This window comes from Amphiura filiformis, chromosome 12, assembly GCF_039555335.1.
Source record: "Amphiura filiformis chromosome 12, Afil_fr2py, whole genome shotgun sequence".
Lineage (NCBI taxonomy): Eukaryota > Metazoa > Echinodermata > Ophiuroidea > Amphilepidida > Amphiuridae > Amphiura > Amphiura filiformis.
The window spans coordinates 43,166,636-43,184,291 of record NC_092639.1 but is presented as its reverse complement, the minus strand read 5'-3'; the positions used below and the strand labels follow the sequence as shown (position 1 = coordinate 43,184,291).

Here is a 17,656-nt window from a genome sequence, read left to right as displayed (position 1 = left end):
AAATAAATTAGTAGGCATATCACCTCAAAAATAATCGCAGCAGAAACACGTTATTTAATGTTCCTACATTATTGAGCTTTATTAAAGCATTAAAAATCAAAAAACAGAATTGAAATCGGTCAATGCATTGTGATGTAGTGTCAATTTAAAGATGCTCGTAGATGGAATGAAATCCTGCCACAAATGGCTGCAATGACAAAATTGGCACATTTCGAGATTTTGAAGGTATATTTGGACGCTTGCTTGAAAAAGCAGCGTTAATTTAAATATCACATGTTAAATGCCTATCTTTCCTGACTTCGTTACAGAAAACAAAATTAAAAAATCTATCATTGAATAATCATAATAAATTAACCAAATATACTATTTTAGCAATTTCGCCAATCTGCAGACAAATTAAATCTCAAAAAATGACTAAGTTCAGCTAATTAATATGCAAGATTGAGGCCAATAGAAAACCGTACATGATATAAAGGTGTAGGTTTTTTTGCACACATATGTATACAACGTTCTTTCAATTGATAACAAAAATACACAAAAAGTAATTAATTATGCAAATTAGGTAATTACAGCTAATTATGTATTTATGCTATTATTATGCAAATTAGGCATGAGTAATTTTAGGTTTTTTTCAATATTTAATGAACGTCTGTTCATTCATCATAGTTTTTCGCCAGCTAAGAGCTGGCTATCTAATTCAGAGATCGTCTTTGTTTGCTAAAGAGATTACGGGGTACTAACATTGGTTTGAATTACTTAGCGGAACTTTTTATGGTGAAAATATAATGTAAGACCTGTTATTCGATTTGTAAGAAAAAGAAAGTATGTTTTGCCATTTCAACGAATGAAAACGAGTGAGAATTTCAAAAGTTATGGTTTAATATAACATTAAAATATGCCAGGCCTATAATAGTTTCCACAGCATATCAACGAAAGAAAATGATAGTATCCTTGTTATCAGGCGTTCTTAGATTTACATTTGCAGACCTCCTGGAGATCAGCACAGCATGAGATGTGAGTGTATTGATAACATGATTAAAACCTTTATGGACGTAAAAGTCAAAGTAAAACTATCCTATATCCTGTATCGTTTTATGGATAAAAATGACTTAAAATGTCATTTTGAAATAAATGATATCTTAAACATCAGTTTTGTCTTTTCAACAGGAAAAATTCGATGTAATTTCAGGGCCTATTTTTGATATGGGTACAATTCATATACATGTAGGCCTATTGAACAATATCAGTCTTTGTACATTTTATAATGTGCTATGTATAAATTAGCAAATTAATATATAAATTGATATAAAACTAATGTGCATGTATAAGGCAAGTAAGATGGCAGTTTTTAGCCAATTAACTAAAAACTGCAGTGTATTTCTTTATATTAATAATGAGCTAAGGGTAGCCTAAAAGGCAGAAAAGACAAAAAGACAGAACAATTTGGAGTAATTAATTAAAGAGTTGACAGGAAGTTATATAGGAGTTAATGTTTGGTTTTTCTGTGTGCATGTTCTTATCATTGATGCCGGACATTTATGGTTTGGTGCAGGCGGCGAATGGCATGATAGAGCCGGCAGCTTGTGAAACCGCCCGGCCGTATGGCATTTTCCAAATACTCGGTCATTATCTAACCCCCATGGTTTTAGCTTGTATTTATATTATTTATTAACATATACTAATATAGGCCTATTTGTTTGTGAAATTTCAAGCGTTTTAAATTTTCAAAATAATCCCATTATTGGTGGGCTGTCATGGAACATGATGGATCATAAAAAAGAGTGATCCTAAAATGCCTTCCACCCAAACTAATTACAAGACCTCTTCTGCATTGAAGCTGGCTTCCCCTTTTAAAGGGAATTTTTATTTAAGTATGATCCTGTTATGAGGTTGAATAAATGAACTGCAGTTAATTATTTAAAAACAATACAAAAAAAAAAAAAGTTTGACATTTTGACGGTGTCTAGAATATAATTTTCATTTTACTGTAAACATGGTATGTGTCACCATTACTCAAAGCCAAGTCCGAAAAGTAAAAATTAAAATTCAGTTGCAATGAGACTTTAAATTAACATTTTGTCTTCTGGATTTACACGGGAGGACAATCGGTATAGTGAACAGCAATTTTACTGTACCGCGTATACAAAAATAGTATGGCCTTGGACACACACAATGGCTTAGAGCTATTGTGGTTTGGAAAATTACTCCCTAAAAAACATTGATTAATGTTTTGCTTCAACTGGTTTTAGGAAGTGTTTCATTTGTTGTCGACGGAATTAATTTACATGCTAAGAAAGATTAGTATTTCAGCTAAATGGTGGTAGTTCCTTTACTCCAATAGGCCTATATTTACTGATTTATGAGCGATCTTCAAAAATCCATAAAAACAGGCAGTAGCTCTTAAACAAAACAATTTTTAATTTTTGAGGACCCGATGTTAGCCTCGGAAAGGCTTCACACATCATATATTAAAAATTTAAACAATTTGGATAAATGAAGCATATAAAGAAATTCATTTATCGACATGGATGTTTTCTAAAATTGGCCAAATTTGAAGCGTGCCCTTTTCAATTCACTGTTATGCTTGCATGCACAGTGTAGCAGAATTATTGTGCAGCCACTGTGACATACCTAAAATTAGTTTCAAAGAGTCTGCATCTTATTGAATGTCTCACCAACGATATATATTTTCTGAGCTACCACAGTACAGTACCCTACCTTACTGACTGTTACACAATTTAAGTGTGAAGTTGTTCCTATACACCATGATACACCTACCTGTATCATTGAGATGACTGTTATAGTGACAGCAATAACAATTCTTACATCTACCTTGGGTGCCACACGCCGCCTGTAGTACTGATAATAATGACGATAATATTCATCTGAAAGTGCAAATAGATAAAAAAAAAGTAACTAAGTGATACTAGCTTTGCTCCAAAGCCGACCTTAAATTTTTCATCCGATAGAAAGAAAAAAGAAAAAAAGGGACACTGAGACAAAAAAACCCATGCCATACCCACTCTGACACTAGTCTGAAGACCTTTGCTCAGTTAGTGGACTTCTGCGGTTAGTGGGGTGTGGTAGACAGTGTCTTTACTTCAAGACTGGCAAGCAATGGTCTTTCTTGGTGGGACTGGTGGCTTTGTAGCTTACTCTATAGACATTTTCTTTACTAGTTACTTGCTAAGAATTAGTTTACTCGAGGTCACTGCAATAGCGAGGGCTCTGATCAAGACTTGTGATACTTGATTCCCAGGGTCTCAGGTTCAGATCCTGGTCAAAGATGAAAACAAAATCTTTCTTGGCCTAACTTGTTATTGCTGTTGTTATAAATTGAAGATACATGTATATGGCCACATGTCTTGAGGTGGTCATAATCTTTGTTTAATCCTAAATTTTGATACTCCAGCATCTATTTTTGGTTTTTGAAATGTATCTTCAAAACTTAAGACCCAATTACAGGAAAAGTATACATTTTTTGTGTCATGTTCCAAAGAATCTAATATATAGGGTGATATCATGAAAAAAACCTGATTTACTAGTAAATTGATAATTTATTGCATTTGTTACTGTTATGTGAAACACATCAAAATAATCTAATTTTTGTTAGTTCATGCACTTTTAAAATGTTTTTGCGACGTTTAACATATTTTCTTTGGAGTGTATCCCACATTTATTTTAACTGCATGATAAAAAGCTTTCAAAATATATAATTTTGCTATCTTATGGTGTTTAATTCTCGATACAACAATTTAAAGCCCAAACACACATTGTGACTGAATATCTTGGCATTTATGTGCAGTGAATAGGAAAAAATTGTGATTCTTGTGACTTGCAGCTCTCAGTGAGTACTTATAAACATGATTTAATAAAATTAATGATTGAATATGATTAATGAATGAAATTAACATTCATTAGGGTTTTAAATCAAACCAAATTTAACAGCTATAATAACTATTCTTTTGATCAAGAAAATAAAAATGAGCTTGGGTTCCTCAATCCTCCCATAAACATTACATGGTATCTGTGTCTTTAACCCCGTGTCATCTCTGGCATGATCCTCTACTTGCGTCTTTGTTAGCTTAATTAGTCCTAACTATTTTCGGTTCAATTGTAATTCTTTTGGTGTTAAATTAAAAGAAACATTCTCAGCTTTAAAATAAGTGCTTATTTGATAAAAATGACAGAGATGAAATGTATTTTCTGATGGGGAACAGCTCAAAATTTACAACACAATGAAACATAGCCACTCTAAATGACACACCAGTTCATTACACGTGGCCATTTTGCCCTTTCCTACGTACAGTCATTCACACAGATTTATCAATACAAATTGATTAATTCGTCTCATGACCATGGGCAGTGCCATAACCAGTTCTTCCATTCAGATATGTGGTGATCACTCATGCACATTTAATTACTACAAGGGCATTTTCCCATACTTCCTTTCTACAAGCTGAATGGTGCAATATGGCGACCTTCAGCAGTGTTAACCTCAAATTGATTTACTCATACATTGATAAATTCTGTGTGATACACTGACATAGGACTGAGCAATGCTGCATGATCAATTACCAAATGAACAGGAATTTTAAGAACAAAATTCATTAAAATCATTTCAAAATTGGTGTGTGAAATTATTATAGCTTGGGTGAAATTGATTCTTTCGTAATATTTGCAAACCTAAATTTAGAAACTATTTGCCGACAAAAAGAAAAATCTGTTGACAGAAATTCTTGTAATAAACACAAAATTTCACAAAATTTTGCATTGGAACTGCATTCGGAGCTGATTTTGAAAGTTTTTTCACTGAAAATTCACTTTTAATAAATTAGAAATGCAACGCCCCCCCCAGGCATTTAAAACAAACAATACGGTAATTTGCAACAGTTTATTAAACTCATACATTGCAAATACTTATGGCCTGCAGAGTGATCTTGACCTTTGACCTACCTGGGTTATCCAACATGTCATCATAATCTTCCCGTTGTTCTTCATCTTTAAGGATCTCATAGGCAGTAGCAATAGCTTGGAATTTCTCTTCCGCATCCTTGCCCTAAAACCAACAAATATGGACAGAATGCGGCAATTAGAGCAAATCTGACCCATGGATGCATTTTATTTTAAACGGTCAAAGCTAGAAAGAAACAACATGCTTGCATTAAATGCACTATCACTATTTCCAAAAAATGGTTATAAATTATATCTCAAGGAAGTTGCAAAAGAGAACCCTTCAGTGGAAATCTTGAAAAAAAATTGCAAGAAAGTTACAAGCCTTTGAGTAGTCTGTGACTGTTGTTTCCTTGTGTCCCATTTCCAAAATAATTTTGAATATTTCTGAATAATGAACTTGCTTACCTTGTATTTATCAGGATGGTACTTCCTGGCAAGTGATCGGTAGGCTTTGCTGATTTCTCCCTGCAGAGTATAATAGTCAAAATAATCATATGGTTTAGATGGATCAACATTGGATGGATTTGTCACTCCACTTTCCAGCCTCAGAAATTCTTTTGATGATTATGTTACTTTGTTTGGTAAGTTTTGTTCATATTAACCCCAACCCTGAAGTTATGATGTAGTTGCTATCAACTTAAGTAGAGTTTTAAAAGAAAAAAGATCTCATGATACAGGGAGCTGATCCCGATTACAATGCATATTCTATGTACATGTACACATAATTTGGCTTCTGCTCTATACTTATATGCCTGTTGCATTCCTGAAAGATGTTAAATGATTTAAAACAGTATGTCTTGAGCCATAGTATCAGTAGTAATCAGCAATTTTCAGTAAAGTGTGTTGAGGCTGTGGGTTTACTTAAATTTACTACTGTTTCACTCTTCACATTGCTGTTCTATCAACTTACCCTGGTAGAATCCCTTGTAACACTTAGAACTGAAATGAACAATAAATAAATAAAGTCACTTATAATATACATAATTTTCAACCTAAATTTTGGATGTTGATGTACATATTAATAGACTATGGGACATGGGCATTTATCTTTCACTTCCGTAGTCCACTCTTGGGCAGAACATAAAAACATAACAAATCAAGAGTAAATATATGTCTGAATTAATATCCAAAAGTTCCCACGCTTTACTTTACTCATTTAGGAGTTATTTGGGGTTAAATATGTGTTTTTCATGATTTTTTCCATTTTTGCCCAAAAATGTCAAATATTAAAATAGCTGTAACTTTAAAAATAAATTGAGTAGAAATTTCATTTCTATTGTAGATGTTACATGTCATATGGATTTCCAACACTGGTGAATAAAATGTCATAGCACAACTCTAAAATATAAAAAATGGCAAAACCATATTTTGTGCTATTTTGGCCATTTTTGACCTAAAAATGTAATTTTTGCATGGGAAAAAAAAAATAAATGTATATTTTCTTGATTTAAAAAATATGTCATTATATCAACCTAGTTATTCTGAACAAAAAAGTTAATGATGGTGAATGTCTGTGACCTATAGTTTTTGATCTATGGCCCTTTCAAATTCACATATGGACTAAAATAGCATGTTTTTGTCAATTTTTCCAATATTAGGCTGAAAATGGTACTTTTTTTGTAATTTTAACCAAATTTTCAGTGTTTGGAAAGTGGGAACTTCACATATATTATGGATATATTATAGTACTTTCATTTTAAGCTAGTTGTAGATCCACTGGTAGCTCGGTTTCCATGGCAGAAGCAATTATATAGTCAATTTTACTACTTTCAATGCAGCAAAATCATTTTAGTCATCATTTTACTGCATTGAAAGTAGATAAAATTGCTGCTACCACGGTAGTGGGCATACTAGTGGATCTTGAAATAGCTTAACATTAAAGTACAATTACATGTTCATATTATTAAGTGAAGTTCCCACTTTCCAAAAACTAACAAGTTGGTTAAAATGGCCATAAAGGACCATTTTTGTCGTAATATTGGAAATATTGAACAAAAACATGCTATTTTAGTCCATATATGAATTTGAAAGGGCCATAGATCAAAAACTATAGGTCACAGACATTCACCATCATTAACTTTTTTGTTCAGAATAACTAGGTTGACATAATGACATATTTTTTAAATCAATAAAATTTATATTTATTTTTTTCCCCATGCAAAATTACATTTTAGCTCAAAATGGCTTAAATAGCACAAAAATATGGTTTTTGCCATTTTTTAAATATTTTTATATTATAGAGTTGTGCTGTGACATTTTTATTCACCAGTGGTAGACATCCATGTAATATGTAACATCTACAATAGAAATGAAATTTCTACTCAATTTATTTTGAAAGTTACAGCTATTTTAATATTTGACATTTTTGGGCAAAAATGGAAAAAAAAAATCACGAAAAATACATTTTTAACCCCAAATAACACCTAAATAACACAGTAACGCAACTTTTGAAAGTGGGAAATGTTATATTATTGATCAGTGATATAATAGCTATATTTTCATGTATAAACCACCCTCTACCCAGAAAGGGAGAACGAAAACTACTTTCTGAAGCACTTAGCAAGCCTTGTCCCATGGTCTATAAAGAGTTTTTAATAATTCACTTAAAATACAATAACTAGTAAAATTGGCAAGCCATGTTATGTTGGTATGCATGTTGCGTGAATTGCATTCCGTTCCAGCATCCCGAAACAACACTATCATGAATGTGTCATGTGTGCCATATTCTCGTTCGAGTGCATGCAAGATACGCTTTTTCATGATTTTGTCGGAAATACATCAATTTAGAGTGTCAAATTTCAGGATCAAGAAAATGCTCTACTCTATGACAATAATAACTCATAACATTGAGAACAATCGGTGGGATGAGGCTGTCAATCAGGTTACGAGATTCTAATAACAAATACCAGAGTACTCTAAAATGTCCGCAGATAAACCTTTGAAGTGCCCTACGCATTTTCAACAAGCACAGGCCACGACAATGGCAAACACAAGGTTGATAACATTGCCCTCTATTCTAATGGCCTTGTTATTATATACACCAGGCACAGAAAGAAACTTGTCAGTTGTAGCTATCCTTGCTGTTCAGCAACCTGATAATTTTGGATTATTCTGACATATACATTTTGTCAATTGGACTTTGCTAAACTCATTTGACACCCTGTTCATGAAAATCGAACAAGAATTGACCAAGGTATGTGCCTCCAACATGTCAAACCCCAAATCAAAAGTTGCAATTTTAACGATTTTCAATGGAAACGGATTGTTGTATCGCACACAAGCACCACGGGCCAATCAATAGAGCACACAATGTAACAGGCACAGTTGAATCGTTAAAATTGCAACTTTTAATTTTTGGGTTTGAGGGTTTGGAAGCGCATATCTTGGTCAATTCTTGCTCGATTATTACGAACATGGTGTCAACTAAGAAAGCAACATCCAATTAACAAAATGTATATTTCAGAATAATCCAAAATTACCAGGTTGTTGAACAGCAAAGATAACTACAACTGACAAGTTTCTTTTTGTGCCTGGTGTATATGAGGCTCTGGCAGAAGCTGTCATAAGATATCAAGTGCTTATGATATATAGAATCATCTAAAAGTTCATAACTGCTGTACAATGGCCCAGTGGTTAATGTGGGAACATGGCAATTTGGTCCACAATTTGTGACAGTTTAGATACCAACTAGTATGTATGCTACCAGTACCGGCAGCCCTCAAATTAACCCACGGCACCCATGGCTTTTTGCTGTGGGTGCTCATCCCCACTGCCACAATCCCCTCAAAATATGTCCTTTACCCAAGGCAGTCACTTGCCATGCCCTCTAATGAAGTTGCCATCGGTGCCCCAGCCCTGCCCATGCATTATAAAATCATCTATCAGACTGTTTGTGTGTGTTTTCTTCACTTTTGAGAAATCGCCTTGGTGCCCTTCTCAAATTGTCAACAGTTGCCATGATGCCCTCTTCAAATATTAAAAACTGCCGTGCTGCCTTGCCTTTTCAGTGAAAATCCAAGGCAATTATTGACTTGCCCTAAAAAAGTTGCCGTGCCCCTTCAGATCCTTAATTCGAGGGCTGAGTACCGGGCTATTCATAATAATAATAATGCCAAAAAAGGCCATGGTCCGCTTCAAGTTTGGCAATGACAATAATGTTTTTTCGCAGTTGCGCTATAAGCATGGCGGCAAACTGCACTTGTATGGGCATGCAGGGGCATAGCCAGCTTTCTTGGTCAGGGGTAGCAAAATAAAATTTCAAAAAATTGCAGTTGCATTGATCATACATACATAACCAGTTTTGTTTTTTAGAGAGACTGTACATGTCTTGGAGCTACAAAAAGGGCTTTACACTACACTAATTTCACCCATGATTGGGATGAAGTCTATTGTGACAATATTCGCGCACAGCGCACAAAATTCATGTATCTTACACTATTTTGGCCCACAATCTGGTTGAATTTTGTACTACCGTACATGTATACAATAGGCTATCATTTACTGAAAACGTCAAAGGCCTAGCATACTTGGTTCTAAAGTTGGTTTTGATGTCCATTTTCTTATGCATTTTATTGTTTTGTAACGCCATAAGTTTAGCTTTATATCTCAGTTCCAAATTTGCTGCCTTTGGCCCCCATGGACAAGATCATGTCACATTTATAATAAAACCGGGTATCGTTATTCGAAGTACGTCTTGTTTGTACATCCCATCAGCTGCATGTAGCTCTATCTGCCGATAATCACGATAAATAATACGACTGGCAAGATTATATATGCATCAGAGGCGCTGCGCATCATCTTGACGCATAAACTGTGCGTATATCATTATCCGTCTTATATGTCTTGTTTGAATCCTATCAGCTGCGTGAAGCTCCCAAATTATAATTGGTGAGCTAAATACACGCATTGTAGGCGCTAGAATGAAATACCAATTTTCTTTGTTTTACCTCATTTGTTTGGCTAGAAATTAAAAGGGGGCAATGCGATCAGTAGCTATCAGTGTTCACTAACATTTAAATAAGAATCTATTTTTTATGCAAATCACACATTAGGGTCAGTCCATGTCGAAACAGATTGAGTGTACACCCACCCTCTTGGATTTTGCTCTCCTTTGGCTCAGGGGTACCTTTCATGGATCCCTAGGTGAGGTCACAAGAAAAAATTCAAATTCCATTTCGTTTGCGAATGGCGGGCAATCAAAGTTTGGCGACCTCGACCAAAATTGTGAATTTAAGGGGTCCAAATGACAAAGTGCTCTCTTTGAGGGGCACTTTCTTCTTAATTGAATCAGTTGTGATCCTCTTTTTGAATGTGGTCACTCACTGGCTGTGTCTGAAATACCTAATGCCAAAAAAAGATAGATTTCGGAATTTCGTTGGGATTTCAGAGGGGGTCAAAATCAGCACTTCGTACTGTTCAATCAAATTATCTTGATTTTGAAGGACCCATGATAATGTCACAGTGCACTTATAGGTCCTAATTATGTTCAGAATGGATTAACCATATGCCAATGTCTATGAGCAATTAAAAAAAAAGAGAAATTTCTAGACCCCTACAGAATTTTAGGCCACCCCTAAAGTGGTTCAGCCACAAATGGCACTTAAAATCGGCAAATTTTGACCCCTAATAACTTTAGGTGTACACCAGATATGAATTTCTAGTCTTTTGCATCTGAAAGAATGTAGTTTAATGTTACTAGGAACATAAGATTTGTTTTGTATTTTTGTGTTTTAGTATTAAGTTGACGCTTTCAAAAATAGTCATTTTTGCCTAACATACCATGCATACAGGATACGGTACAAAATGCCAATTTTAGTATGATATTTTTTAGATTTTTGATAACTTCATAGCCATGTGTATTATGTATCCTGATATTTCAAGTTGCTCTTGAGTCAAGTAATAAGAAAAACTACTTTCTAATCCTCTGTATGGATTTTTAAGGGGTCAAAATGCACTTCCTGGCAACGATGCACATGCAAAGTACAGGTTATGTGGGTCAAATTTTCAGAATGCTCCCAATTATGTCAAGTAATATATCAAATTACTCGTATGGTCATGAGGATTCCAAAATGTATAGTTTGTTATGTGTCAGACCTTTCAGGAGGGCTATGACTTAAAAATGTTCATAGGTCAATGACCTTTTGAAAGTATCAAAACACAAAAATACAAAACAAATCTTATGTTCCTAGTAACATTAGACTACATTCTTTCAGATGCAAAAGACTAGAAATTCATATCTGGTGTACACCTAAAGTTATTAGGTGTCAAAATTTGCAGATTTTAAGCGCCATTTGTGGCTGAACCACTTTAGGGGGCCTAAAATTCTGTAGGGGTCTAGAAATGTCTCTTTTTTTGAATTGCTCATAGACATTGGCACATGGTTAATCCATTCTGAACATAATTAGGACCTATAAGTGCACTGTGGCATTATCATGGGTCCTTCAAAATCAAAGATAATTTGATTGAACAGTATGAAGTGCTGATTTTGACCCCCTCTGAAATCCCAACGAAATTCAATCAATCTTTTTTGGCATTAGGCATTTCAGACACAGCCAGTGAGTGACCACATTCAAAAAGAGGGTCACAACTGATTTAATTAAGAAGAAAATGCCTCTCAAAGAGAGCGCTTTGTCATTTGGACACCTTAAATTCCCAATTTTGGTCAAGGTCGCCAAACTTAGATGGCCCGCCATTCGAAAACGAAATTGAATTTGAATTTTTTTCTTGTGACCTCACCTAGGGGTCCATGAAAGGTACCCCTGAGCCAAAGGAGAGCATAATCCAAGAGGGTGGGTGTACACTCAGTCTGTTTTGACATGGACTGACCCATTATTGCTTTAATGATGGTTGTCAAATAATATCTTGAGGGTAAAAAATTCCTGTCCGGATGTTCACTGTAGGGCAATTTTTGGCAAGTCACATGTTTTTTTTCCATTGATAAAAATTTGATAATAATAACTTTGATTATTTGATTGGATATCGATAATGTAATATTAAATTAAAAAATACTAATATAAATTAGAAAATGCTAATATATTGCTGTGCGTTTTAAAGTCGCCACCTTTCACATTACAATGGTGATTTTTGCTTTCACAACATTTACAACCTTTACAAATTCATATTTGCTGAAGTATACCCCCTATCAGGGTTCCCGTTAAGGATTAAAAAATGTGCGTCCCTTGTGACGCAAGTTTGCTGACAAGATTGCAAAAACTTGTCCAGACAGATTTTTGTTCGTCTATCTGAAATTCACTATCAATCAACACCGCGGCATGTTATGATCAAAACAGCAATCCCTTGTTGCTACACACGCATTCCGGTCTACACCTCATCAAATGCTGGTTGTTAAAATAAAATAAAAGTGCATTTCGTCGTGATATTCCATCTCCAGTCGCTTTGCCATAAAATGTTAGCTTTTACTGTCAGATATATCCCCTTTTATATTTGAGCCGAACAACTACGGCAAAGCAAAGAAAATTGGAATTTACTACCAGCGCACATGTCGCCAATACGTAGGCCCAGGGGCGTAACCAGACTTGACCTTCCGGGGGCAAGATTGAAAATTTTTCCAATTTTTGACAAAAAGTTGACAAGAAGCGTTAAACAGGTGGGGTCCAGGGGCAAAGCCCCGGCGGGGGTCAAGGGGGTCAAGGGGGCGGAGCCCCATGAAGCTCCTGGTTTTTGGCATATTAGAAGCTAAAAAATCAGTGTATCAGAGTACAAATTTCACAATGAAAGTAATATAAATCTTCGTCCCTCTTTCTTTCCTTTTCTCCTTCCCTTTTTTCTTCCCTTTTTCTTTTCTTCTTTCCCTTTCTCTTCTTCCCCTTTTCTCTTCTCCTTCCCTTTTTCTTCCCTCTTTTCTCTCCTTCCCCTTTTTCCCTTCCCAATTTTTTGCTCTTCTTCCCAGTTTTTTTGTGTCCGGGGCAGCTTGCCCCCCCGGCCCCCCACTGCGTAGGCCTACCACTCCTTCGGTCGTGTTGTGGCACGACCCTTTGTTGTGTATATCACCGTCCCGCACTCCGTGTACGTACTGTGTGTTATGATTGAACATCGTGTATGCGTTCGACTAATAATTCCATCGTAATAATAAAGCGCCGGTTCCGGCGTATTATTCAAAATCACGGATTTTGACAAAACTACAGCACCTAGAGTCTTGATTTTTGCAGGGTAGGCCTATATTTGGTTTAATAAAGTACAATTTAGTTGTGTAAAAAAAGGAACTTTAAAAATTCAGTGAGGGCGTCTTCCTCAGCAAATTTGCCAGGTTTGCCTGGAATACCTACTCAAAAGCTGTGTTTGCGCCATACGGCTAATGAAAGTCGATTCCTTGTTTCCCATTTATACCCTACTCCGCTCAAAACCAAAAATAAATAATTGTGATTTTAAATATATCAGGCAGATTTTTTTTTTTTTTTGAGATAAATTTTTAGACTTTGGAATGATTTATGAAATCTTCATACATATAAATAAGTTTATTAGAGAACAAGCATCACTTCCAAGTCTTTTTGTGGTACTCTAGGGGTTTATCCTCAGAATCTCACATTTGAAAAAAAAAAAAGGGCCTCATCGTTTCCTCGAGCCCTGTTGGAGAAGACCGAAAACTACTGAGAATGCTAATTTTACATTGAAAAACAAAACAAAAAAACACCTCCCTCCCTCATCAATTCATGAAAATCCTCTGGACGAGAACCAAAACATTAATTTTATACGGCCTCATAAATCTCTTTCTGTTGATTTTCAGGGATTTTCTTTGCAGTAGGAGCATGGTATAGTTATGGTTAATAATGAATTAATAATGAATGCCTACTCACTTCTCTGTCCCGCACTTTTTGATCTGCTCTGATCTCATCCCACAAAAAACATTGTGAAACTTTTTATAATAGTTGTACAATCACCTTCATGTGGTTGTAAACTATATCTGTAAACTACAAACTGTAACAGGAAACAAGGAATTGACTTTCATTGGCCAAAGAGCAGGTCTTTGCGTAGTACGCTCGACGCAAACAACTGTGCATTCCCAAGTTGGCTCTCATGATCGAGAATTTAATATTTTGACGATAGCAAAAGCGATCGAGTATAATTCAGCTAAATCTGTTTATACGTTGGACAGATCAGTTTGTAAATGAGGACAACGTATAAGTTCCTTGTACTAAGGTTGCTCTACATATGGCGCACTAGCTGAAATACAACAAGATAATGTAAAATCTATTCTATATCTTAGATGATGGTGTATCATGCATGCCCGGGGCACTTCAATATGAAATGGATATAGGTGTAGGGCTGGCACTTTCGCACTAAGGGGCATTCGGTGAGAGCAAAATGTAAAAAATATATGGGGTCATTGGGTGAGAGCATGATTTTTGGCATTCGGTGAGAGCAAAATGTAAAAAATATGGGGTCATTGGGTGAGAACATGACCTTTTTTTTAAATGGAATCTTTGAGAGCCGAAAAAGCGCCACAGAAACCTCAAAAGTTGAGTATTTAGTTCTAAATTACTTCAAATTTCCTTGTTTTGTCAAAATAAGTAACAAAATCCATGATAAATGAAAGTTGCTGTTCAAATTGGACTTGTAAGGGTCTTTGAGTGACAGATCAAATGGAAAAATAGGCATTGTAAACTTATTGTCCGTTTTCCTATACTAGCTACACAGTGTGTCTGTAATTGACGCGTGACCTCAGCACACGGCTCTGTGTTGAAGGTATAGGAAACATTTTATAGAACGTCGTCCTGATTTTATTTTTAATTCAATGTCTTAGAAACTCAGATCATCATTTGCAGAAATTTGTTGTGATTACTAATATCTTTTCAAAAAATAAAATAGAGCATGTTTTCAACGTAGTTGTAGGGTTTATATGACATGTTGTGCAAATCTATCACTCAAGAATCTATGTACTAATTGAATGGGGATTTCATGCCTTCCACGGCCTGAAACTTTCTCTGACTTTGCAACAGCGACACGAGCGAACCATACGAGCGAACCATACATTCGACTCCTTAGAAACTCACATGTCAATCATCGTCATGTTTTTCCCTATCATGAGTCCAAAAAGCAATTCTATTGGTCAATGTCTTCAACGTAGTCGCCCTCTTTGTATGAGTGACAGTTTTTCCTAGGTTAGTGGCCATCCCAGCCAAACTCAACCAAGTAAGCAGACCAATGCATGACCAGTTATTGATTTATTGACGTCATAATTGGCCAGTGCTATTGTGATAGGCAAACAGTTATGCGTTTTGGGTCAAGCTGGGAGAAAAAAATCCCAGGTCGACCAAAAATAGCGTATCGCACACGATAGACCACTTAAGTTATCGTAAATCGGTTTCTCCCAGGTCGACCGTAAATTTTGGGTTGCCACATTCGGCCTGCAAACGCCAGGATTTTTAGCCAGGTCAACCCATGACAAGCATGCAAATAGCCCTGGAATCTCCCAGTGGAATCTCCCAGCTTGACCAATTTGGCAACAGTTATTGATTGGCCTAGATCAGTGTTGAGTTGAGAGTTTTTAACCAGGATTAGGGTGATAAAAGGTCAAATTTTATTTTACACAGGGAAGTTTATGATGGGGGTCTTTAAATTTGGGTGACAGAGGCTCAGAGCATGGACAGAGCATGTGTCCGTAAAAAATATGGGGTCTTTGGGTGACAGCCAGGCTTCCCGTTAGTGTGCGTCATTGCGTCCAGACGCTTATTTTACAAATTTGGACGCAAGTTCACATGGCTAATCAAGTACCGGTATTTTGCGTCCATGTCACATGCATGTGGACGCAGACAAAACTTCAAATTTTATCATTAATTGATGATAAAAATAAGAAATTTTATTCTTTATGTTTAAGATAATAAAAGCCCCAAAATTTTGACCCACCTGCTGAGAATTGAAGTAAATTCTGCAATATTTGTAATATGCAACGTCAGGAAATCGTGCACTTTTTGCATGCTTTCCGAACGATCGCTGGAGTGTTTGATGGCCTGGGGAAGTCCCGATTGATTTGTTTACAAGCAAGCACCACGTGCCGCTAACGTGCGGTTAATGTTTATACTATTCACAACCTGACAATATTCAATTTTTAATATTTTAAGTTTATTTTCTCATAAATAATCTAGGTTTCCGTTATTAGTAATTATTGTTACGATGAATAAAAGCAATTTTAAAGACAAAATCCAAATGATAACCCTTTTTCGTATTATTTGTGGCAGCGCGTGTTTTAGTTTTTGTAGCATCAACAACACGTTAATTTAAAAAAAGAAAAGCGGAAGTGAAAGTACGAACGAAAATTGCTCAAGATTGACGGACTTTGCTCATGTTTTTGGCACCTGTTTTTGACCACGTTTCAGACCAAAACTGACACAGAAATGAGAAAAATTATCATAGGCTCATAGCGAATGGAGATGGAATATCACGGCGAAAATGCACTTTTATTTTTTTTTTTAACAATCAACATTTGATGAGGTGTGCATCAAACGCCCCCGACATCAACCAATTTTCTTCTTATTTGGTCCAAGTGTGCCACTTGCTAAAATATTAATCTACACCAAATTAAAATTTAATCGGATGTCGTCTTCTGGGTCCACCGGGAGCTCAAAGTTTGACGGGATCTTTGCTGAAATATCGCAATTACACATGAGGCAGCTTTTTATCTTTCCATTATTTGCACATAAAAATCATGGCTCCCGTATGCCTTTTGTTGCTAACTGCATTTAAAGAGGGGAAGTGGAATGTTTCATGGTTCCACATCATATTTTTAGTGATTGACAAGTGTTGTACAATAACTATTGCTTTAGAAATTAATAGCTGCCATATGTACCAACATGTTATTTGAATACATTGCAGTTATTAAAACATTAAAGTCATGGCTCCCGCATGCATTTTGTATATAATTACACTTTTAGTGGAATTGGAATATTTTATGGTTTCACATCACATTTTTACAAGTGTTGTACAATAACTACTGCTTTTAGCTGCCATATGTATACCAACAGGTTATTTTTAAAATACATAAAATTTGCGGTTAATTACATGCAATAGAGGTTATCCATTCATAGACTCTGAATGATCCAATTTACTCACGTGTGACTTCTAACAAAAGGCGCTGGTTCCCGTAGCATTCTTCATTCAAACCAATTCAATGCATGCCCTCGGTGTTACCTGCATGACTTTGGCGAGTTGTTTTGAAACAGTCATGGTTGCACATGCAGATACTTCCGTCTTCTGTTGAAAGTCCTAAACAAGCTATCAGTCACTGATAGGATGTAGCTTATAGAACACAGATAACCTCTATTTAAGTTTTGTCTAGTACTTGTACAAAGCCACACCAATGTTCATTACTACAAAGCTTTTTTGGGAACATGAACATGTATGTCTGTCATCATAAAAGGAGACTATTTACATGTAGATTGTCAAATGAAAATCCAGTAAGAATGTAAGACGTTTTGATAATGTTCCTCAGATTGGGCTGCTGATAAGAAGTCTGAGCTGAGCTTGACACCATGCTCTGCAGCATCATTTACCACATTGGCACCAACATTGACTACCATGGTCTGGAAAGCTGGGGATTGAGGCCAAGTGTCAACATTGTCTGCAAGAAATTTATGATCGAACTGCAGAATGTGCATGGTGAACCATAAGTCCTTGCCTGTTGTAAAGTCAGCTTGTGTTGTTGCTTCAGGGATGCTATCCAGATACATGGTTAAGCTCCCCAAAA

The 17,656-nt window shown here is 35.7% G+C and overlaps 1 protein-coding gene across 1 annotated transcript in view; it reads right to left on the bottom strand.

The window, feature by feature from the left end:
- Positions 1-17,656, bottom strand: part of LOC140166251 (dnaJ homolog subfamily C member 25-like) — a 39,708-nt gene that overhangs the window by 20,321 nt on the left and 1,731 nt on the right. The window contains exons 2-5 of the mRNA XM_072189657.1: positions 5,867-5,895; positions 5,362-5,421; positions 4,957-5,059; positions 2,779-2,885 (exon numbers count right to left, since the gene is read on the bottom strand). Coding sequence (XP_072045758.1) covers positions 2,779-2,885; positions 4,957-5,059; positions 5,362-5,421; positions 5,867-5,895 — 299 coding nt within the window. The remainder of the gene's footprint in view (positions 1-2,778; positions 2,886-4,956; positions 5,060-5,361; positions 5,422-5,866; positions 5,896-17,656) is intronic.